The sequence below is a fragment of the Melanotaenia boesemani genome, chromosome 1 (assembly GCF_017639745.1).
Source record: "Melanotaenia boesemani isolate fMelBoe1 chromosome 1, fMelBoe1.pri, whole genome shotgun sequence".
Lineage (NCBI taxonomy): Eukaryota > Metazoa > Chordata > Actinopteri > Atheriniformes > Melanotaeniidae > Melanotaenia > Melanotaenia boesemani.
This window is the reverse complement of record NC_055682.1, coordinates 35,652,680-35,678,259: the sequence shown is the minus strand read 5'-3', so window position 1 is coordinate 35,678,259 and position 25,580 is coordinate 35,652,680. Positions and strand designations below refer to the sequence as shown.

The 25,580-nt window shown below is 39.5% G+C and overlaps 1 protein-coding gene across 5 annotated transcripts in view; it reads right to left on the bottom strand.

Moving 5' to 3' along the window:
* Window positions 1–25,580, bottom strand: part of phkb (phosphorylase kinase, beta) — a 111,551-nt gene that overhangs the window by 18,968 nt on the left and 67,003 nt on the right. For all 5 annotated transcript variants that reach the window (XM_041995313.1, XM_041994585.1, XM_041993808.1 and 2 more), the window contains 2 exons: window positions 9,211–9,266; window positions 7,073–7,166 (listed from right to left, as the gene is read on the bottom strand). In XM_041995313.1, coding sequence (XP_041851247.1) covers window positions 7,073–7,166; window positions 9,211–9,266 — 150 coding nt within the window. The remainder of the gene's footprint in view (window positions 1–7,072; window positions 7,167–9,210; window positions 9,267–25,580) is intronic.

Genomic DNA, 25,580 nt, shown 5'->3' with positions numbered 1-25,580 from the left:
CAGCCGTCCGTTGCTGCTGGCATGGCAAGCCTCTTGTTTTCACATAACACATATACAATTTATGATAAGAGCCTTCCAGTTTATCCTTATAGAAACATTCTAAAATATTTACTCTCTTTATGATGCTTTATGATGAATAAATTACCAACTAATATCACTGCAGAGCCTTTTTGTCTTGGGCTGTACACCCCCCATGTCAGTTTGTGATGTGTCCAGTTAGGGTGGAAGTTTACACCTCTTTATGAGGTTTTAGGGAACCTTAGCTGATTCTGACCCTTGAAGCTCCACTAATGTAGTACGATATGTGCATCTTTTCTCTACCTCCTTCTAAAATCAATCATTAGCTATCCGGTGTTGGTTATGCTGGACAGTATATTAATCTCTATGCACAACACTAACTTCACAAGAGTCTTGGATACACAGGGTGAAGTGGTGGGGGCTGAGCAGGCTACTCTAGGGGGTTTTGGTGTTGAGCTTCAGAGTGCATAATGTGTGGCTGCCAGTCTGAGCTGTCTGAAGTTATGAGGAAATGCCAGAGTTAAGTTTAATGGAGGAGACAGACCTAAAATGCTGAGCTAAAATCAGCACACAGCATTAGCATATAAGAATTAACTCTGGTTAACAAACTCCAGGTTTTGAAAAATATTCTACTCATCTAATCATCAGTTCCTTAGAGCGCGTTCACACTGCCTCTGTTTGGTCTGCTTTAAATAGACCACACGATGTCCAATACTGTGGTTTAATCAAGTCAGAAGTCATGTCTCAAGATTGTTAACAGTCACAAGCTTAAAAACCAAAGTAAGTTTTAGGAGCTGAAAAAAACCCTTAACAACGGCCTTCAGCGGGGTTTGGTTGAAGAAGATGAGCTCAGGGTGGGCAAAGCTGAGTAGAGAGTGGGCAAACAAATTTATTAAAGAAAAAAAATGCATTTTTTAAACAGTTTAATACTGTAAGATTTTTCAGAAACATAAAGATCAAGACAGGTGTTTATTTTTCTGCAACTCTAGTGATTTTTAACTGTTTACTTTATTAAAGGGCTCCTCAGTTTCTGAAAGAATAAACTGAAGAAACAGTTAAGGGCTTCTCCTTTACTGAAATGAATCCAGATGACACTGAGGAGAATAAAGGAGCTCCAGCTTATCAGCATCCTGAGCATCTTTTGCTGTTTCATACCTTTGTGCTGTCTGCCGTCAAAAAAAAAAAAAAAAAAAAAGCGAGAGAGAGAGAAGGAAGAAAGCACTGAATCAAAGAAAGAACATTGATTTCTCACCCTTGCTAGATTGAAACTGGGTGGTGTGACAACCTCACTTCAGCTTATTGTGTGTGTGTGTGAGCTTAAGGCTGCAATGTTGTGAACATCTTAACATACCTGCCATCTTTGTCTGGCTCAGTGTGAAACCATCAGAAGGTGCTTGTTCCCACTGTGACAACCTATAAAATCTAGTTTCAAATACATTTCAGTGTGTTCTGTCATAACACAGCATCCGTACACCCACACACAAGCAGCTCTGCAGGCAATCTGCCTCAGTCTGCCATCCTACCAAAACTAAACTGCAATACACCTCTTCAACCAGAAGGTGGTGCTCTGCCACTCCTATGTGCTTACTCATTGGCTTGACAAGCTACCAGTGCAGGCCAAAGCAAGTTTTGAACAAATAAGAATTAGACTGAGAGTGTAAAAAGGTACAATCTTTATTAATATAAATGACATTAAATTATATAAAATGGAGAATCAAGAATTAAGTTGCTTTGCTAACCACTGCCTTTACAGGCTTGAAGAAGGCCTGGAGGAAAAAGGCTGAGAGAGGTTGGAAGAACCTCTGCATCCAGTTCCTCCCGCTTGCAGAATACCAATGAATGAACAAGCCAGCAGCCTATCAAAGCATCCTTTCATCCCTTCACATTTTCACTGACCAAGTCACAAACAGCAGACCTGACTGGCAGAAAAACGTAACAGAAAGTCAGACTTGGAAGATGCATTTTACACCTCTGCAGCAGACACAGTGAGAGGAAGAGCAAATGTTTACTGGTAGAACTTTTAATTTAATGGAGTTTTAGACAAAAAAAAAATCTCTTCTACATTTATTCTGAATCACTGTTTAAATATTAATGTTCAAATCACAAAATGAAGAAAAGACTGGCTTTAAAATGCAGATGTTGTAACAACTGATTTCAAACTAAGATATGCAGAACAGCATCTCTGAACACACAACACATCCAGCCTTGAAGCAGATGGGCTACAGCAGCAGAAGACCACACCGGGTGCCTCCTGTCAGCTAAGAAAAGGAAACTGAGGCTTCAGTTCACACAAACTCACCAACACTGGACAGAAGATGGAAAAACGCTGCCTTGTCGGATGAGTCTCCATTTCATCTCCACATTCAGATAGAAGGCTCAGAATTTGGTGGAAAAAACACAAGAGCATATATCCATCCTACCTTTTAGGCTGGTAGTGGTGGTGTAATGACGTGAGAGTTATTTCCTTGGCACATTTTTGGACTCTGAGTAAGATGGTTTAAACACCCCAGCCTACCTGAGCATTGTTGCTGACCATGTCCATCCCTTCATGACCACAGTGTAGCATCTTCTGATGCTACTTCCAGCAGGATAATGCACCATGCCATAAAGCTTAAATCATCTCCAGCTGCTTTCTTGAACATGACAATGAGTTCACTGGACTCCAGTGGCCTCCACAGTCACCAGATCTCAGTCCAACACAGCATCTTTGGGATGTGTTGGAACAGGAGATTCTCATCATTGATCTGCAGCAACTGAGTGATGCTATCATGTCAATATGGAGCAAAATCTCTGAGGAATGTTTCCAACACCTTCAGCAGTTCTGAAGGGAAAAGTGGGTCCAACCTGGTTCTAGCATTGGTACTTTGTGCTACAAGTTTCAAAACATGCAAGACCACAATATGCATGACAATCCTAAACATTACGGTGTTTTCAGGTTTTTTGTTTTTTTCATTTTGCACCTAGACCTTTGCCGCTCCTTTCAACAATGCACACATTACCTGAACACAAAGGTGGAGATTTTAATTAAAAAAGATATCTGTTATGTCTCATGTGGCTGAAGAACTTGTAACATTTACAGAAAAATCAACAAGAGTCTCATCAATTCACAGTGGATCAGTGTTGTCAAATGATGTTTGAAACAGCTAAAGCAAGGTTATTTTTAAGCAAAAAGGGGGATAAGCTCCAGGGTCTCTGTGTGAGAATAACACATCTCAAATGTAATTGCCACTCTCCTGTCATCAGGCAACTGTTGTCAACACAATGAAATGACTGCGAGAGGTGGGGTGAGGTGAGCAAATGCAGCCCGAAGCAGCCGAGATGGTGGTGACTCCCAGATAAACAGATTCTGTCGAGGAAGGGACGACTGTCTGGGTTTCAGATTAAATATGCTGCTCAGCATCGGCTCTGACTCACGACTGCATATCCACAGCAGAGAGAGGCAGAGCGGAGAGGATGGAAAAAGTAACAGGTATGACAGTCCAAAGGCAGATGATAGACGTGGGGGGAGTGAGTTGTTTAGTGTATTAGGCATAATGGTGGCGGGGTTGGATATGAGCCTAAATGGAGTTAAAGAAGCAAACGGGGTAGACAAATCAGCGAAGGGACATAAGGCAAAGATGTAGTAACAGAGAACAGAGAGATGACACGACAGGAAAAAGTGGTCGTTTATAAAATGTGGTGTGGTGAAAAAATGCTACGTAACAGACATGACAGATGAGGCTGGGAAGGAGACAGGGGTTTGAATGACGGATTTGACAGAGGAGAGACAGGCGACATTGAAATAGAAGACTTCAAACAAGAGGCATGCAGATGAGGGACAGTATCCACAGGCAAAAACAGGATATGAGTGATGGTTATGATGGTGTGAGTAAAGCAGAAGTTTCTGGGGAGGTGCTGCTTGGTGTCATATAAATGACAGTACAAATGGTGTAATCTGCAAAAGATGAAAGGCACACAGTGGGCAGGATGAAAATAGCAGCTAGAGCTGGACTTACAATAGCTTTATTTCCTCCCCATAGTAACACCAGTGAATGCATCTGCAGATGGACATGTGGTGTCCAGTTTTCTTTTCACTGAACCCTTCATATTACCTGCAATATGTTATGAGCCCTGCTTTATAAATAAAGGATATAAATAAAGTTTATCCAGTGTGAGTGTTAGAATGAGTATTTGATCATCAAGCTTTGTGCTTTGCCCTGAAATATTTAGTTACTTGTGATTTCTCTTGCTTAAAGTTAAACCCCAACAGATCCGATAAGGGATTTGGAAGGATTTAGACCTGATGAGGCGATTCGCTGGTGGATTTCGAGTTGATGAATTTCCACTAAACCCAAACCCATTTGTTGAGAAAGCTGATTTATAATGAAAACAACTGGGATTTTTACAGTTCACACATTCAGAAGGAATTTTTTTCTCTCCACTGAAAAGATGCTCATGTTTAAATAACAAAACCAGGATTTCTGCTGTTAGAAAATGACTGACATTTCTCAAATATTTCTGAAAACCCTTCTGCTCCATGCATCTCCAGTTTGCCGCAGTGACAGCTCCACCATTAGGCTGATAAATCAACTTGAGCAATCACCATTTGGCTAATCAGTCACTTCAGCCTTTCTGCAGCCCTGCAGTGACTGATAGGTCAATCAAGAGGAAAATCTAAAGAGGAGGAACTGTTGGTTTGACAAGCAAATGGACTGACTGAGCCAAGATCTATAGGGATGTTGATAAATAACAGCTGAACAGTCATCTGGCTGACTGTAAGATTGATTTGTTTAGTTGTACTAGTGGTGGTGGGGTGGCATCAAAAATCTATTACAATATCCTTTCCTTGATTTTACTTCCAATTATTCACAGCAAACCAGAATGATTGGGGATCTTCTTTTTCAAGATAAGGATGAGCCCTTAAATCAAGCTACAAGTCAAAGCAACTAATCATGCACTGCAGAATATCTGCAATCAGCGGGGTTCCAAGTGGCCATAGGCAGAGTCACTCTGTCAAATTGTGATTGTCCAATTAGGGCTTAACAACTGTACTTGGAGCTTTAAATTTTTATACATGAAGTGGTTCATGGCACTGCAGAGACCAAGGGAGTCTGCATTTAAAGGGTAACAAAGATGACTTTTTAAACCTTTTTACATTGCTCTGATGTAAGCTGCTGAAGTTAGCATAACTGGTTGGTAATGGTGCATTCCAGTTGTCGGGAGTAGGTGACGTCATTACCAGTATAATTTTATTCTTGAGTTCAAACATATATTCAATCCAAACAATCTATAGAGACTGAAACCAGATGTAGTGTCTACTTTACTCCTATTTTGAGTCTCAAATAAATTACAGCTCTGGAAAATGAATATGAGACCACTGCTATTTATTCTTACATCAACACTTGAGTATTATTACCAAAAGTTTAATTCCTACACAAACACACCTCATCCTGCTTTACCAGCACAAAAAACTACTGTCTGGCAGATGGCAAAAACAACTGTAAATCTAAAGGGATGACTGCAAACTCGTCACTCAAGAACCAGACGCCGACATCAAGTGACCATCAAACACCGTAGCAAACCGAGACTGGGGTGAAGTGCACAGCAAGAACATTTGGAAACAGGCTCCTACAAGCAGGACTGGAATCACACAAAACTCACCCTAATCAGTGACAAGCAAAGACCTTAGGCCGAGGCTTGAAAATGACCTCAGGAACTGGACAGTAGAAGACTGGCGTAAAATCATATTCTCTGAGTCCAGTTTTCAGCTTTGCCCAACACCTAGCCACTTAATGGTTAGATGGAGGCCTGGAGAGACCGACAAGCCACCGTGTCTCACAAGGAGTTAAATATCGAGGAGGATCAGTGATGATCAGGGTGTTGCTTCAGCAAGGCTGGAATCAGGCAGATATGGACAATGATTCTGGAAGTGCTTCTGGGTCCTTTGTAGTGATCTGACAAGGTGCTCTTTGGATCCTTCAGGTGTGCAGACTGATTGTTTACTTAATGCAGGACTTGTTGCTAAAAGTGTAGATTAGCTCATTAGTGGGATTTAACACAAGTGTGTGAGACACAACAGACCCTGACCCTAATGAAGACCTAGTTGGTTGCAACTTTAGTTGATTAGTTTGTCTTTTTAAAAATCTTATTTTTTTTTTCATGTAAAAATAAAGGCTTTTAATTTGTTTCAAAATCACTCTGGGGAGTGATTTTGATATTTTTTGTAGGCTATTTGCTCTTAAAAAGATTTTCACTTTAAGCGAGAAGTCCTACGTTAAGTAAAAAAAATCTGGCAGATGGGAAGGATGCATTAATAAAGCCACATACAAGATTATCCTAGAAAAATATTTACTTCCTTATGCTAAGACTGCTCCCCAACTCAGAGGATTACAGCAGGATGCCACACAGCCGGGGGAATCAAGGCAGTTTGAGCAGTGGTCTCTTATGTTTATTCTGGAGCTGGATTTCATAGAATTTAGTTAAAATAACCAAGTTAGTGCAGTCTGACCTGATCTTAGTTACATCTTAGGATATTGGGATCGTCCTCATCTAATTTAAATAAGAAAATTTGGTTGTTAGAACAAAGCACATGGAAACAATTCCACATTTTTTCTTAAGCGTGTCTTAAAAAAAATTATTGTATTGATGTTTGATAGATAATTTTCCATTTGGACTGATGCTTTGGGATCATCGATCATTGGATCAATGCAGATCGATATATTGTTACATCCTTAATAACATTTGGAAATGTTGGACTATTTTAAAATTAATTTTAGAGATGAAGAAGTTCATTCCTGCAGTTATGTTACCACTGTTGCAAAAAGAGACTTTAACACTCTGCTTGATAGACCAGAAACAGACTTATTTAAAGAAAATTGTATTTTGACTTATAAAACAAAATAGTTGGATTCAGGGCCAGCTAACAACCAAATAAGCCATCAGTGCTTTTTAAATAACCAGCTTGAACCAAGATACTGTAGACTGCATGTTTTTAGGTGGCAATTGAAGGTCAGGGAAGCAGAAAGTGGGGTTTTGTAAAGATCTTGTAAACTGGGAGGTGGCTGATAGTTGTTACCTTGACCAGTTCCTTCTGAGGCCAGATCTGGATGGGCTCCACCTGCTGGGGTGTCTGAGTTTGAATTCCATAGGTGTTTAAAAACACCTGCAGCCTGCAGACACACAGAGAGAAAACATGTCAATACCAGTGCAATTTCATGTCTGTTCCACATCCTGCTTCTCCATAAATAAACCAGACAATAAAACAGTTTGTTTCTCAGAAAAACTGTTTTACCATCAACTTTGCTTTTTATACACCCCTCTAAAACCAGTAGACAGAGCATCGGTTCAAGTACACCACTGTGATTTAGGCTAGATAACATTTTTGACTGTGGGCTAAATTATCGTGGAACCCTTTATCATTGTTTTAGTGTAATTGCTTCCAGTCTTGGTTTGATTTATATTTAATAACTAAACTCAAATCCTAATAACTAAACCACAACCTACTGACGCATTACTGCCACAGAGTGGCCGGAAGCTATATTGCATCTGTATTGCAGGAAGCTGTATTGAAACCCATGGACATCAACATCTGTATTGTGTTCAGCTGATAACTAATGCGCTCCTGTGGCCCTCACACGTGCAAAACTGAAAGTTTTTTTGTGACTCCTAGATCTTGATACCTGTGGTTAACTATCATGGGGCTAGATGATCATTGCTGGCATCTACAACGGTGTATTGTGTCTATATTTTTTGCTGCATATGCAGACATACTGAACATATTACTATACACAACACCAGATAAGACGACAGCTCAGTTCTAGACTGAATTCCAGTAGTATGAACCTGATACAGAAATGAGCTGCAGATTTCACTTTTACTTTAAACGTAAAGGGTTTTTTGAATATGCAATTTATTTGAGTCACGTGAAATGTGCTTAATTTACATCCATCCATCAGCCATAACAACAAAACCAATTGTCTTTTATTGTTTAGGTCCATCTTATGAGGACAAACTGCAATGACGCTCGAGGTGCTGCCAATGTGCTGTGGTGTTTGGCTCCACGACACCGGATCCATTAGATCTTGCTCTTATATGTCACGCTTGTGCATCTCATGGGTACTAAATCAGACTGAGATTTTGGTTGTTTGGAGGCAGGGTCAATGCCTTGTGTAGTTATACATGCTAATGCAGTGTTTGCTGTATTGCAGGCTACAATATTCTGCTGAGGGAAGTGACTACCATCAGGAGTCTCCAAGCCACGGGGGTGTGCTTGGTGTACATGGAAGTTTTCGGGTGGGACTGGTGAGAACATTGATTGTGTTACAGTGCAATACTGCAATGTAACACAATCAGTGTTCTCCAAAGTTCTTTTGCTTCCATTCAGATGTTCATATTAAATTGTTTACACAATCATCTGCAAGATCTGCCAGCAGATCCAGGTGGAGAAGTTTTGGTTCTTGAGTAAATCCTCTTTCATCAGATGATCTGTGGTTAAGCTTCATTTGCTGGATCAGCCAGTTCTTTTTTTTCCACATCTTTTTTTTTTTTTCTTTTTTAGATCTATGTAACTTGCAGTTTTCCCTTAAAATTGAATAATTTATTTCAGATAAGATGTTATTAAACCTTTTGTAAATTTAGGGATCCTTTTTTTTATTTCTTAAGTCTTTAGCGATCTCTTTTCATCAGGACACTTTAACAGCCGAAGCCCCAGCAGATTAAAACTGTTGTAAAGCTGAGTAAGAAAGGATTTTCCTGTCTCTTATATGAAAGCCCCTATTTTAATATGACAATTCTGAAAAAAGCACTACTTTGGATAGTTTGCACTAGTCAGGCCAGTTTTCTTTAATCATTTCACTCGCTTAGATTTGACCACCTTTAATCATACATACTGTTTAATAAGAATCAAACGTTGGCTTGTCAAATGTTATCAAGTGAAAAGCTGTTCTTGAACCAGTGCTTGCATTAGAGCAGCCTGCAGTGAAGTGATGATACTAATAGAGATCTTAACAGCGGAGTGTTTGACCATGTTTAACACACACGCATGCATTCTAACACACAAATCCAAGTGTGCATGTACATGCTCACATAAGTGACAAATCATGGCAAAGGTCAGGCTGAGCTCACTGCCATTACAGAACTGAGTAGGAAAGAAGAGCAAAAAATAACCCCTTTTATGTCCTGTAACACATTAAGAGACACACACACATAAATTACCTCTGGCTCTCAGCAATCAAGGACACATGAATCACAACATCATTCTCAATGGGACCCTGTAAAAAAAGACAGAAGAGCAAATTTAATTTGAGAACCAGCTTCCTTGTCATGGTGTCACATGCATTTGTGTGTTGTGTGTCCTCCTCTTGTTGCATCACTGGACACATAAAGACAAATAAAAAACAATATTATAAATTTTTCATAATAATGTAATATAATGATCACATAATATCTTAATTATTGTTTTACATTCTTGCATTTTTCATAAGTTTTCTTCTTTGTTTTGATTTAGCGAAGCATGGCTAAAAAAACTGAATTGAATCAGTTTATTTGAGAGAGAGAGAGAGAGAGAGAGAGAGAGAGAGAGAGAGAGAGAGATAACAGTAGAGAAGCAGGAGCTGACTTTAACATTCAGCTCACTCAAGCTGTGTTATTGCTTCCTCCCCTCTCACACATTTCAAATAAAAATAAAACCCTGAATAACCAATAGAGGTTGATGAGACATGTGGAGGCGCTTGGCAGGAGGAAGAGAGAAGGGAATGGAAGTAGGAGCAAAGAAAGAGAGAAAAACGGGAAGACGTTTGGCTGTTTAACAAGACTTCTCCTCTAACCTCACCTTCAGATGATCTGGAATAACATTAAAAGGAAATACAGAACATAAACACCAGATTTACAAGGTTCACACTAACAAGTATGTGACCATACAAGTACTTGTAAAAGGATTTTTAACAAACGCAGCAGCGACTAGCGTGATGATGAGCATTAACGTGTACTAACAGACTGAGACAGACAAAAGATTACCAGGTAGCTTTGCATTATATTCTTCACATTCATTACATTTTTATTTATTTTTATCTGCATGTTTAAGGGCAACCAGGATTAGATTTACTAATGGTTTCTTTCATCATAAACTCTCTTATAGGTTATATAAACCATTAAGGGAATTTCTTAAAGAGCTATGGTGAAAAATAAACACCTGAAAAGCTGGAAGAGAAACAGTTATTTTAGCCTTGTTGCTGCATAAGCATAATACTAAAACTAATTATGCTAAGAGATTTACTTGCAGTTTGCAGTGATTAATTTACTGCTGATTGTGGCTATATTTTTGGCAAAAAGAAGCAAGTCTTTAATGTTCTAGCTGCTAAAAGATGCTGCTACATGTAGGTTGGAAGAGGAGAGATCATGTGGTAAATGGTATTTGGTCTGTATTTATGTGGCAGGAAAGAAACTACAATAATAGTAAAAATGATTAGACTTCCTATTTGTAATAATAAAAAATAACAATAGATCACATACATATAACATCTTAATACAAGTCTCTGTCTCATGTGTTGTTCTTGTTCCTTAAACATGGAAAAAAAGGGAAAATTTAAATATAATTAAAGAAATCTGGTCCGTTTTATGATTAGACCTGTGTAGGCGTTATTAGTTGATTAGGGAAGCCAATTTAAGTAGATTGCAGATTATACATTAAATTAACTGTAAGCATGTATTTTCAGTAATCTTTGCATTATTAATGCATCAGCCAGAGAAGAGTCAGCTAGTATCAGTGGTTTTCTTCGATTACAGCCTTTTGATAATTCTGCTTGTAAATCCGGGTGGTTGCCAAGTATCATCTCTTTACTAACATCGTTACAACATGGCTACACAAGAACTACACAAAACAATAAGCAGCAATAAAACTGAAGTTATAAGTGGCCAGTTAATTAATGTTGCTTGTCGTGTGAATACAGGGCAAATCGCAACGTTAACAGTGGGCTGTGAAAGGAGACAAAAAGGGAGACTAAAAGAAAATATTTTAGATGTTTCCTGCAGTTTTCTCAGACATTTTGAGAGAAAAAAAACCAAAAAAACAGGCGGTATAACAGCTTGTCTTCTAATGAGGCACCTAAACACTGAATAAAACATATAGATGAAGCAGCAAATACTGAGCCAAATAATAACATTTTCACTCAAAACAACAGAAATGTTCAGGTATAGCATCTTTGTGGAAGAGGAAAGAGAATATCTGCATCCACTTATAATTTACTGACATTTCCGTTTCTTTCTTCCTTTCTATTTTTCATGCACCTGTAACTATCAGGTTTACACACAAATGTAATTTTCTTTTAAAAACTGGTTTCCTCATTGCTTTTATCCATCACAGATTTATGTGTCCGACTTTCCTGCTGTCTGACAAGTATATTGTCATATTTGTGTACATAACACGCAAGTATGTGTCCTTCGGGTCCTTTTCTCTTCTTCTGTTTTCTCAGATGTCCCATTTATTTGTATATGTGTGTAAATGAATTGTTAGCAGAGCCGGCCATCATGACACAAAGTAACTATTCAGGGCCGTTGAGGAGGCAGGCAGCAGCTCATGACTCACAGGAGCAGCAGCCTTTCATCTTGCATTCATTGTGGAGATGCACACCCACACAAACAAACCAATACCAACATTCATACATATAGAACGTGGCAGCAAGAGCATGCAAGCTGGCATGTAGAATTGCCCTGAATCTGAGGTGCAAAGAGCATAAAAGAAAACATGTACAAGTGAGCAAAGATATAAATATATATGTTTTGTTTGCTCTATATAAGATGTTTTAAGTAACAACCTCATTTCCATCACTCACCAGGAGAGGAAAACAATGAAAAAAAGAAAACAATGTGCTGACCACAGCTCGCCTGAATAAAAAGCGAGCAATGGCTTCTACAACACAGAGATACTCTCATTCGTTCAGCTCTATAAAATAAAATAAAAAAACAAACAAAAAAAAAACAAAGGACATTTAGTGAAGGAGAAGATATAGAAATATAAAAAGGAGATACAGGATGTGTCTCACTCTCTCCTTTCAGTAGCTGACACATGACAGCCTCAGGGAAAAATGTTTAAATGTTTCTTTAAACAACCTATTTGGAGAAGTAAGAAAATCAGTGTTGTGTGACCAACATGCTGCTGAGGGAAAGGGGAAGAAGATGTGAAAACAGGTGCAGTTTCTCCAAAGTTTAGTTAATTACTAAAGATTAAGGGTTTACCTAATGGTGTCACAAACCAAAGTGAGACCAGGTCTCTAAGTTTAGCTCTATATAATTTTTAACTAATTAAAAGAATACAAGTAATTTGCTCTCCAAATTCACACCTAGTTACCTTCAGACCCATAGCCAGCATCTTTTAAAGCTATAAATATCTACATTTCAAGACTGCCTTCATACCGGCTGTGTGATGTGAATTAAATGATGCTGCAGACTCATTCCACCGAGTGTTGGTGTGATGTTCAATTTTCACAAGTGAGGAAAGAATCATAGCAGCGGTCCTTCAATCATACTGTCCTTATATCACCAATAACACATCTGTTCACCTTAGCTTCAATGTGCAGGCAAAATATCTCACTTAAGATTATTTTATTTTGGTAATTGGAAGGTATTAATTTGAGGATTTGGGGCTATATTAGTAGATTAGCTGTAGTTATAACAGACTAAATAATAATAATTAATAATTAATGCTATAAATATTAATAAGGGATATTAATATAGAAGTATGCTAAAATTAACAAGGGTGGAACAAGGGTTGAAAAGCCCTGAGGCTGATCTCTGGTTGCAACTGGTCAAATTTCCTTCATCAAGTCTCATGAGTCATGCTGATCTCACAAACATGTAGCGCAGAATGTCAGCCATGTTGGCCCACAGGGGCAACACTTTTCCTGATGTTATCAATCCAGCCCACCAAACTACAACGCTGAATACTTAATTAGTATAAACATGAAGACATGAGCTGAAGCAGAGACTTTACTACTGCCACAATGCAGAAATTTAGACCTGAGGTCTGTAAGAAACACAGCATCTGGATGCCAAATTCATGAGGCTACATCAATCATTAATCAGATCTTTTGATAATTATGTTTTGCCTTGCCTGAAGTTATTAATAAATCCAGCAGAAGGAAGCTACAACAATGCAGTGAAGTATTAAATCTTAACTTGGGACCTCTCACAGGAGGAGTGAAGCGCTTATAGCAGGATTTGGCGCGTGGTGAGAGCAGTGTGGCTGGACGATAATTACCCAAACTGAAGTCTTGCCAAGAGCTTTAAAAAAAATGGAAATGAAAACAAGAGAAAGTCAGCAGAGACTGGAACCAAAAAAAAAGTTTACTGGCTCCTTCTGATGCCATTCGGTACACTGCTGTGTTTGGTCTGACCAAAGCTGCACTCGATAAAGAGAATTAATTAATGGTTTACAAATGAAAAAAGCCCTGAAGCAGCACTTATTCAGATATAATCTGTCTAAACGCCAGTTAAAGAAATCTTTCTGCTGCAGATACTTATTGCACATGGCAACAGCAAAATGATTTTTATCTCCACCTAGAAAACAAAAACTCAGCCCTCATATGGTCAGGCTGGTCAGGGTCTGATAAAAGATTCTTGTTCTTTGTTGATAAAACAGCTGTTCACATTTTTAACTTAAAAATGCAATTTAGTATCAAGAGTAAAAAAAAAAAAAAAAGCTCACTCTGAGAAAAGTATTCTGTTTTTACTTCAACAGGCTTCAAATTTATACAGCAGCTTTACCCCTGGTGAGCCAAACTACTAACACCTGCTGGTTAGTGACTGTTAACTAGTTTAGTTCCAAGGTTCTCAGCTCATCCCTTAATCCAAAACACCTGAAATTGGAAGTGACACATATAATTAGTGGTGTGGGATTGGGAAAAAGTAGGAGACAAACTAATGTTTTGAGAACTTGGGCTCTTGGAAACATTCTGACGCACACTCCAGACCACCTGGCGGCAGTAATGCGCCAATTTGTTTTCGCCAACCACCAAAAAATATAAAGAAGAAGAAGACAAACTGCAGCACAGAGATCAGGGTTTACTGAATGCATACTTATTACATCTTCCTGAAGTGTGTGATAAGTATAGTAAGTTACATAGTTATAGTAAGTTATACACACACACACACACATATATCTTATATATCTATATATATATATATATATCTATATATATATATATATATATATATATATATATATATATATAGAGAGAGAGAGAGAGAGAGAGAGAGAGAGAGAGAGAGAGAGAGAGAGAGAGAGAATAGAATAGAATAGAATAGAAATACTTAATTAATCCGTTTGGAGAGTCCTCAGGGAAATTTGGGTACCAGCAGCAATACAACACCAACAGTAAAGCAGGACAAGCACATGACACAATATATACAGGTACAAAACAAAATAGAGGCAAATAGAATGCAATAAATAACAATAATAATAAAACAATATAAACAAGCATTGCACACAGTAGAGGTGGTACAGATTCCCAGTTCACTATTGCACGTATAAGTTATTGCAACTATTTGTATGGGTTATTGTGCATGTGTTGTATCAGGCGGACTGCACACCTCCCTCTCCCCCCTCCTTCTCCCCATATATATATATATCTATATATATATATATAGATATATATATATATATACATGTATGTATGTATATAGGTGTTGAGAGAGCTCTTGGTTTGCAGTGGTGTGTTGAAACTGACTCATTCAAACTCAAGATGGAGCTTCCTCAAAATTCTTGCACCAAACGTGGCATGTTGTCAGTTTCTACCTCTGTGTATGATCCACTAGGCTTTCTAGCACCAGTTTTGCTGCCTGCTAAGATCATGTTACAAGAACTTTGCAAAAGAAACTTTTAGTAGATGAGACTGTTCCGCAGGCCATTCTGCAACACTGGTCAAAGTGGTTGGAAGACTTGGTAATGTTGTCGAACTTTAAGATTGAAAGATGTATCAAACCTCAAGGCTTCGGATACATTAAACATGCTCAGCTGCATAATTTTTCCGAAGCTGGTGAAGCTGGATATGGAGCTGTTTCAAATCTCAGGATGCAAAATGATCAAGGAAACATCCATGTTGCATTTCTGATGGGCAAGGCCAGAGTTAACCTTTAAAGAGCGTGACTTTTCCTCGTTTGGAACTCACAGCTGGACCTGATGCTAAAGGCCGAGCTGAATCTACAGCTACAAGAGTCAGTCTTTTGGACAGACAGCACTTCTGTGCTTAAATACATGTAACCCACTTCTAGGTATGTACACGTTGCTACCTAGGTTTGTAGGAGCAAAGACGTGAAGCAATAACCAGTACAGACAGGTATAACTAACAGTTGTAACTTTTTAGTTTTGACAAATTATTCCAAACAGTGCGCAGTAATTTATATATGGGCCCCTTAATTTAAAAGAAAGAAAAAAAAATTGTCCGTCCAGGATGTTCAATCCAAAGAGCGTTCAATGTGGATCCAATCAAAGTTCAATAGTCCAATAGTCAAGTCTGGGAAAATATCTGATGTTGGCTCTCGGTGTTGATCAGTGGGACTGATAAAATCCTACCATACAGGTTGGCTGGATGGTGTGAATGCAAAGAATGTAGCTTCACTTCTTTCCACATTCCATACAAACAAGTAGGGAAATGAAGAAGACGAGACCAAGAAAAGTTCAACAGGAAACGCGAAGTCAGATAAGATGCTTCTCCAAAGGCTCTTCAACCTCTCTTCTCGTTCTCAATACTGAGGAGAAAACACCAGCAGTGTTCAGTTCGTATCTTTCCGAGGTTAAGCTACTGAAGTTATTTTAGTGCACTACTTCCGGTTTGACACAAAATAAATTTCCGGTTTTTCAAAATAAAACCACAATACATATAGTCATAAAAAAAAAAAAAAATAAACTGACATTTATACAATCCCTTATTTAACCCATTTTTCAGGTGGGTTACATACATAAAGAATGGAGATAAGCAGTTCCATACCTTTGTGGCAAACAGGGTCTGAGTCATCAGATGAGCCAATAACACATTACAAGTCCAAAGAAAATCCAGCGGATGCGGCCACCAGAGGAGTAAGAGTGAAAGATTTCATTCACGACAATCTATTGTTCAGTTTTGTCAGCAACAGAGGTTTTGGAAGAGATTTCTATTCTGTCATCTGGGAAGACCCCCCTAAGCCGGCAAAGTCCTATTTACAGATTGGATCCATATCTAGAGAAAGGCCTCTTGAGAGTTGGTGGTCGATTGACAAAGGGATCTTTGCCAGAAGAAATAAAGCATCCTCTCATTCTTTCTAAGGATCAACATGTGGCAAACCTTATTCTCAAACACATTCACCAACAGCTTGGTCATAGTGGTCATAATCACACCTTATCTACACTGTACTGTTGAGTGTGGGGGGGCCACACTCATCAGTACGCTCTCGTCGGAAAACTCTGCTCGCTCTCTCTGTTCAGCGGGAGTATTTGTCAGTCGGGGGCGGTAACCTTCTGATTAATCTGATTGGCCAGGATTTTCAGTTCCAATTCGGTGACAGCACGGAACGTCAGTGTTCCTGCCTGCTGCTCCTGAATAAAGATATATATTTTTAATTGACTAGTAATGAGTAATGGCTAAACTAGCTACAGAACGTAAATGTAGAGCAGCTGTAACATGAGCTAATATCAATGAGTGTTACCAAAGAAGTCAACAAGTATGAGTGAAAGAGTACTACAAGAATAAAGAGGGAAGATAAAAGAGTCATAGTGAATAGAGATGCACAGGGAATCTGTGAAATATAAGTTAATTAGGAATCAAATTTAGGTGATTATTACTCAGTTACTGGTGGAACATGGAAAGCAAAAGGGACAAAGCAGTTTAAATAAAATTTAATGGAGAAAAGCCAGTAAGCTCTGGATAATTACCTAACAAGTCATCTGCTCTGTAATTTTCTATTATATGTAATAGAGAATTCATGAAAAGCATTACAAACTCCAGAGGTTTCCCTGCTACTACACATTAAAATCCCCAGTACATGAAAAAACTGTTCACCTTAAAACACAACACAGGACCCCGAAATGTCATTTCCGGGCTAAACATAACCAGCAATATGAGAACAAGGTAATAATACGTTTCCCCTAACCAAAGTCATATTATTCATAGATTCATGGAATTTGATGTGTAACAATGAACTTGATCAGTACACTGAAATAAATAATATAAGACCGTGACCACACTTTTTTTTTAACTAAAACAAAAAGGCTGTGAGGACATGGTGTAAAAGCACAATAGTTATAACATACAAAGGCAAAATACATTTAAACAAAATTGTATCACATTTAACAGATGCAAATATGTTATTGCAGGACGTCGACAGAATGTACAAGCATTTTCGTGACTTATAAGACTGACATTGCATTGATTTACCTCTGGAAACTAAAGGAATGTATTGGTGATGATTGCAGTCTGATCTGGTGTTTGGAACTATTGAATGTCTACACTAACATTTTTTGTATACAGGAGTGAGAGTGTCACCACTCTTAGTATATCGAGGCAGAGCCGTCCATACTGCTGGGACATTATATTCTACCACACGGCTTTAATAATAAGATGAAAGTAAGCCGTAACAACCTAATCATTTAACCTTACAGAAGTGGTTATCAGTAAGAAATATGGAGGCTAATGAGGACCATCATGTCTGATCTGTAATAAATGCTAGCTTGTTGTTTGAGATGAATATTTCCCTCCAGAAATGTATGAAATTATTGTGTTTACACTTATTTCAACATTAACATAATAATGCATTCATTGACAAACATATTTGCAGTATTAATATGTTTATTTAGTTTTAACCCTCAGTTATCCAATCGCTTTTACCTCTCTGTATTAAACTGTCATTTAGAATCTTCCTGGTGCTCCAATACGATTTTCCGCTTACTTTCAGGTGAAACTGTCGTGTTTGTAAATGTTTCCCTACTATTGGGGCAATAAAGTTGCACCAAGCTGCTAAAAAAAAAATGAATACAGTCAAGTCTCGTGTTGTCACCGAATTGGAATTGAAAATCCTGGCCAATCAGATTAATCAGAAGGTTACCGCCCCCGACTGACAAATACGCCCGCTGAACAGAGAGAGCGAGCAGAGTTTTCCGACGAGAGCGTACTGATGAGTGTGAGGGGGGGGCGTGTTTTACGCTTGCTGTGCTGCGTTCACGGCCCCGCGAGTAATTAAAAACTCCAGCAATCAGGGCAATGCGCTCTCTCAATTAAGAAATGCGCTGCTGAATTGGTAAATACGCTCACCAGGACATTTGGTACGCTCATCAAGGTATTTGGCAGCGATGTAACACCATAGATCTTCACATGTTTGTCAAGCAGAGCAGTGCATTTGGAAATGGCAAACTCTTTGGATACTGATGTATGCATTAATGCTTTGCGCCGGTTTATAAGTAGGAGAGGTTCCAGAGAGGGAACTAAGAGAGGCCCTCTCAGCTTGGAATCAAAAACATATTCAGGATGTTCTGCAGCAAAAGGGAATTAGGTGGAATTTCAATCCTCCTGCAGCTTCAAACTACGGTGGTGTCTGGGAGCGTATAATCCGTTTGATAAGAAAGATCCTCAGGTCTGTACTTCAGCAGCAGACATTGGATTACGAGGCACTACATACGGTCTTATGTGAGATTGAGGCTATTTTGAACGATTGGCCCATCACTAAGATGTCTGATGACCCTAATGACCTTGAGCCACTTACACCAAATCACATTCTTCTGATGAAAGGAAAACCAGCATTGCCTCCTGGTCTGTTTTGAGCCCCGCGGCCTGTATGTAAGGAAAAAATGGAAACAAGTCCAGTACATTTCAGATCTTTTCTGGAAACGCTGGGTGTGTGAGTACTTACCTTTGCTGCAGGAAAGACATAAATGGAATCAAAAAAGAAGAAATTTGAAGCCTGGCGATATTGTAGTCATAATGCATCCTACTGCTCCACCAGGTTCTTGGCCACTCGGAAGGATTTTGGACACTGTCCGTGATAAGAAAGGACTTGTATGTTCGGTGCGTTTACAAACACTGAAAGGCCAGTGACTAAGCTTTGTTTGTTACATGAGACTGAAGGTTAAAGAGTTTGTTTGGTTTAAGAGTTATCATATGTACTATTTGTATGCATTTCCATCCCTGGTTAATAATGGCTCTTTGTTTGTTGTTTCTGTAATAGAATTGTCATGTACAGTAACATTACAACTAGGGGCCGGTGTGTAAGAGCCATTTTTGATATTTTGTAAATTTGCCCATTAGGTGGCACTGGCTAATTGAGAGCACCATACAGGTAGGAACTGTCTATCAGGTGACAGGTGTTGCTGTACGGAGGGAGCAAACAAGTTTTTGACCGTTATCGCTATGACTGCTTGTATTATTTGACGTGATGATTGGAATTTACGTTGGAGATGGATCTGTACTGTGGATTATTGCCAAGAAAATGACGACTCGTTTGGATTAGTAATAAATCTTAAGCAAAGAAAAATGATGAAGTTTGGATACGTTTTCATTCGTCAATCACACAACGGAAGACAAGATAGTAACACGGCGAGCGCGTCAGTGCCCGTGCAAACAGCGCCTCAGTGGCTTTAAGTGTAGATTTAGCCGCTTTATGCAGCCTTAAGCAGTTTCCAGTTTAGAAAAACCTAAGTAAAAACTAGAGATGTGCATCTGTGAAGAAGCCTTATTAATAAATACACGTCACAAAAACAATTAGCATAAATAACTCGACTACAGTGGGGAATAGATTCTGTCTTCTAGGAAGAGAAGAAAAGACTTGTTAAAGACAGAGAGATGGTTTTAGGCTGTAAATATATAAGCTTCTCTGAGCGGTCTACATATTAAATTACTGTTGGCAGCCTGAGATTAAAAACTGATTTTGGAAAAAGTTGCAGATTGTGCTACAGAAATAGATTTCTGAACCAGCTAAAGGCTCGATGAATATTAGACGCTTGAGACTAGAGGATGATGATGATATCAAAAAGCTGCAGATTATGGCACTGAGATATTTAAATAAAAGCACAATCTGACCAGCAAAAAGCAGCGTGAAGATGATGATGGTCAGCAGGAGCTGAAACCATTTGAACATGGGATGCGATGCCGGCAGCTTCAGTGGTTTCCAGCCGGCCTGTTGACGGCGCGCCGCATCTCGCAGACACAGCCGAGCTAAACGTGACGAAGTGAAAATCCATTTGTAGAAGAACGCTGCTGAGATTCCCTGAAGAAAAGAAATGAATTCCAGCTCCGCTTCATTTGACTTTTTACTCAAAATTAAAACCACTGAGTTGTGACACAAGATGAAAGTCAGAGGTCTCTCTCTTTTATTTCATTCCCTCTTTGTTTCAGAGCTACTGTTATTTCTTTTCTTTTACTACTTTATTCATTTAATCATTAATCTCTTTGCTTTTGACTAAAGTTCATTGCCTATCTTAACCCTTATTTTCTTCCCTTCTTCCTTCAGTCATCCCGCCAGCCATCTTCATATCCATTGATCCTTCCTTTCTCCAACCTTGTTTCCTCCTGCTCCTTTCTTTTGTCGTTCTTGTTTTCTACGTTCAAACTTTTCTTCTTCCCACTTTCTTCCTCTTTTCTTTTTCTTCCCTCATTGTGGTTTTCTAGCCCTCCTTCTGCCATGAGTCTCTGGACTCCACTATCAGCCCCTCTGCTCTTCCCTTTCCTTTCCCCATGTGTTGTGTTTTGTGTGTGTGTGTGTGTGTGTGTGTGTGTGTGTGTGTGTGTGTGTGTGTATCACACCAGCTATACTGTATATCTACCGCAGTCCTTCCTTCATTCGACGCCAGATCGTTGAACTTACAACACGTGGTATCTGGTCTAGTATGTTTTGGGAGTTTTGTCTTGTTCGTGTAGCCAGGCCTAACGTGTGTGTTGTCCATACAGAAAACTCTGCTGAAGCCTACATTCTGGGTCCCTAACACGCCTGCATCCCCAGCACTCCGAATCAACCCGAGGAGCCGAAAGATCATCTGTCTGCCCGCTCTTTTCTACCAGTTCACCAGACTGTTCTTTCTTCCAACAAAACGTTGTCTCTCATCTCCAGGTTCCCGTCTGCTCTTTGGGTCCACAATCTTGTACTTGTGACACCTTCATTGTTTTCTTCCATTTTCCACTCTACTCTTTGCACTTCTTTTATTGTTATTTCTTCAATTTTTCTTTTTTCATTTTCCTTCCTTTCCTCCCTCCATCTCTTTGTCCAACAAAACTTCACTTTCTGTCATTTCATCTGTAGGGCTACATTTCCTTTCTTGCTTCTTTTTCCTTCGCTCTCTTCGTTCCTCTCCACCTCACTGTCACTCAGGTGTCTCAGGTAAATTATCTTTGAACAGTGTGTTAGAGTCAAATTCCAGATGCTTTTGTGAAAACAACTCCGCTACAAACACAGATAAAACTCATCCCTACGCAAACACTGCAGGAAAATGATTCATGTGTACAGCTGCAGGTCTGCCGATCAGGGAGTTGAGAGAGACTTAAAATCTGCTTAATGCACTAAACACAAACCTTGTGATTTTTCTTTTGATTTTCCTCCATAAAGTGTATAGTATGCAAAGAAAGATGTGTATCATTTTAGATACAAATGTCTTGTGCTAAAAACAGACTTGATAATCGGCTGATTTTGAATGATTTCTCAAACCTCGATAATTAACTATTTAATTTAAGTGGTGGGAAAAAACCCTACAGAAATGAATGAGATTGTGAGATGCTGATTCAAGGTCAGATCAGCGCAGCTGAAGGGAGGCCGCCTTTAGTGAACATCACATCACAAAGGAATAAAACATTCAAAGACTTTCATAAAGTTAAAAAGGAAGCACAGGAATTTATCCCCCAAATAAAAAAAAAGATCTGAATGAAATATAATCCCTTCTTTTCAAGCCCCTGCACAGACGAATGACTCCAGGCTCAGTTTCATCCTCAGAAAGTTGCTCTTCTTGCAGCTTCGAGATTCATATTTTGATGAGGATATTTCCAAGTGTCAGGGGTTTTAGCAGAAATGCATTGCGAGAGAAAGAAAGAAAAAAAGACAAAAGAAATGCTAAGTCAATTTCAATCCAGGCTGCAGGGATAGAAAATGTCTCCTGTGTACATTGATAGAGTTGGAGCCTTTCAAAAGGTCATCTGATGGTTAAAACGACGAGCGAGCGACAGCTTTGTTGCAGTTTTAAGATGAGCATAATGGTAGGGAGAAGAGTTGATGAGGTGGGAATTCGATTCAGGGAAATGCTTCCAGTCTAACAGCAAGGTGGAAAAAGAAAGCAGACCAGAGGATGGAAAGACAGAAAAAGAGAGAGAGAGTGGGGGAGGGGGGTCAGGCGGAGTGAAAGAAGGTGGAATCACCTCCACAGAGGAAAACCAAGTGAAGAATTGGATTGCATTCTGCTGGCTGGTGTAATTGCAAAGGCGCCCTGACAGAGAAAGCGATACATTGTTCCTCAGACTCTGTTCAGAAATATTATCCTCCACCAACTGAATCTTTATGAGTGAAAGAAAAAAAAAATCAATTGATATTAAAGGCGAGGCACGGTGTGAGCTACAGGAGTCTCAGCTTGTCAGAGCTGCTCTGTTTGATACCACGCCTGGAGAGCCAGGGAGGCTGGTGAAGATAAGTGGCCTGATTACTACTGTCTGTGTGTGTGTGTGTGTGCGCAGGGGAGCATAATGATATGAGCGCTGCAGTGAAAAATAAATATACACGCAGCTGAAATGCCTGATGGTGACAGGTTGTCTCATTCAGTAGTACACGTGATGTTTTTCTTTCTGTTTGCGGATGTAAATTCAGAATAAAGCTTTAAAATTTCCATCTTCCACTTTACAAGTAATTTTTTAAAATGATGCACAAACACAAGCCTGCAGAGGGAGAGACTCGTGCTGACTCCAATCTGCCAGCGCGTGTTATGCTGAATGAGCTCTAATGCACACATGCAGCCTGACAATGACCCTGGAACAGAAATATGTTCCTAGTTTCTGTGCCAGGCTACACTCAGATGCCCACACAAAAAGGTTTAAAACAGCAAACACGCATAATGATTAAGTTTGGGAGCAGATGGGCATTAGAGTTTCTAATGCGCTCCCTTTTTAGGTCTCGTAAACACACCGACCTGCTATGCTTGTTGCCAGCTGAGCAGTTATAAACCTGTCCCAGTGTTTCCCTTTGGGCTCCTGTGAGAGCCAAGGTGAACCCAGACGTATTTGTAATAGCTGAAAACCTCAAAGCGAGCACAGCTGTGGGATATTTCAGCCACTTGTCAGCAGCAAGGATGAAGTGCCAAGGCTGCTACAGCAGCTACAATCGGTGGTCCGCATACCTTCATACACTTATAGAGGATGACAGTGGTACAGATGAAAGGAACGCTCATCTCTATTTACCTTCAATCTGTCTGATAGTACTTGGTGATATTAGCACAACCTCTGCCTTAATGATGTTAGGTTTTCTGAATGATAATATCGCTGTCCTCTCATGAGGTGTGTTTGAAGTTAACCCACAGCTAAGAATAAAAGACTATTTAATAATTTGTTTTTACACATTTCTCCAGTACAAAAGGATTTTATGACAGTAACTGTAAGTACACCCAGCGAACTCTAACATTTGACTTTTGGAGTTCATTTAAATTAGGGATTAGGCAGCTTCTCCAGTACCCTGTAATTCTCCTTTTACTTATATTATATTTCCTTAGGAAATAAACTGAGAAAGAAGATAATGTCTAACCAACACAGCCATCTCCATGGTTCTGTTTCTGAGGCTGCAGCTAAAGAGCCATACTGGGAGCTTTATCTCCCCATTGCACACACCACTGGGTAGACTGTCACCAAGTGGGAATTTCTAAACTGTAAATTACTATGTTTAGTCTGTCATTTCTCTTGTTTCCTGATGTATACTGACACACCCCCTGTGGTTGTTCTTCGGCTGCTTGAATGAGAACAGCTATTTTAGTTCTGTTTGCTGTTCAGAAGCACACAGACTCAAAGCTGACTTTATTTCCCCCGTGTTTTAATTGTAAAACGATTCATTACTTGGCTTATACACATGCTGGATATTTGGACATTTCCAGGACAAACAACTAAAACAAGACACAGCAGGTTTCAGAAGACAACTGAGTAGCAGGATTAATACCAGAGTAGTGTTAAACAGTCATTTTGGCTGTAAAGACAACCACAGTCTCAGATTAGACTGTAGGTAATGCATGACCATCGTTATGTGAACTAACCAGCTGCTGAGCTCTTTGTGGATTTATTATAATACTTGTATTTTAATAAGTAAGAGAAACTATCTGTTGTTTTCTTTAGTGCACTCATGTAAGAGGGTGTTTGGCCTCTGAAGTTGTTTAGCTCAATTTGTTTAGGGCACAACTCCTCTGTGTCCAAAGATCAGATTAAATAAAAAAAAAAGTTTAATACAATAAAAAAAACTTTTACAATTTATTGCATCTCAAAAAGAAAGAAAAAAAATCTTGGAGCTGGAGCAAAGCTTGTTAGTGCAGGTGTGAGGCCTGGGCTTGTCCTCTGTCAGCAGGAACCATCAACAAGCAGCTAATAGAAGGTCAGATGCTGCCTCTCAGAACCCCTCCAAACACATTCATGCTCTGAGTCCAGCAGCCGGAGACAATGACACTGTATTGTTCCAAGGCTTTGACAGACGTTTGTTCAGGTTTTGTTTCTTTGGATGAAATTAGAACAACAGATTCAAACATTTGATTCCCACTGAGGAGTCCCCGTGGAACCCTTCCACCCTCCCTGAGGTTCAGTAAGCTGGCAGCTTTTCTTGTCTTTCTGTTTCTCAGTGATATGTTAACCTTGAGCAGGAAGACACAGTACAACAGAGCTGGTGAAGAACACTGACACTGAGACAAAGAAACAAGAAGGGCCAAACCAATCAGATCCTCCTAATGAGGCTCCTGGAAAATAGAACAGCTCGTAGCTGCAATGAGAAAAGTACATTTCTGTCTAAGAGGCAAAACACAACTTGTGGAAGTGCACAGAAGCAGTATGTGCATGAAGTAGTGGGACTTTAAGCCAAAGACGCATTAGAGCACGGCTGAGGTCTCTAGTGTTAATGCACGCAAAGTGTTTGAGCGTGTGTGAGTGATGTCCATTTCCCTGCAGGTTAAGGTCAGTAGTTGTTGCTATGGGGCTTTCGCTGTCACAGACCAGTGGACTCAACATTTCCTGCACACTACCGGGCCATTTGGTAAACAGCAGGACTTAACACACAGTCCATCTGTGTGTCTGTGTGTGAGGGAGGCAAAGGAAACAGATAGAAAATAGAAAAGTGTGCATGTTGGCACCAATATGTGTGCTACAATTCATGGGGCTTATATGAGGACAAGGACGTGCATGAGGTCCGGTGTCCACAAGCATGTTCCCACATTAGTTCAGAGATCCTAACATCTACGCTTTATCCTGCTCAACCTGTCTTTTTGCTCTTTGGAAAATGATGGTGTGTAGCTCAATAAGCACTGTTCAACCACTGACCTCTGAGCTGTTTGGATCTACGGTCATATATTTCCCTTCACACATAAGACACAACACAACGTGATTTTGGAGCATAGCCACTTAAATGGATCAAAG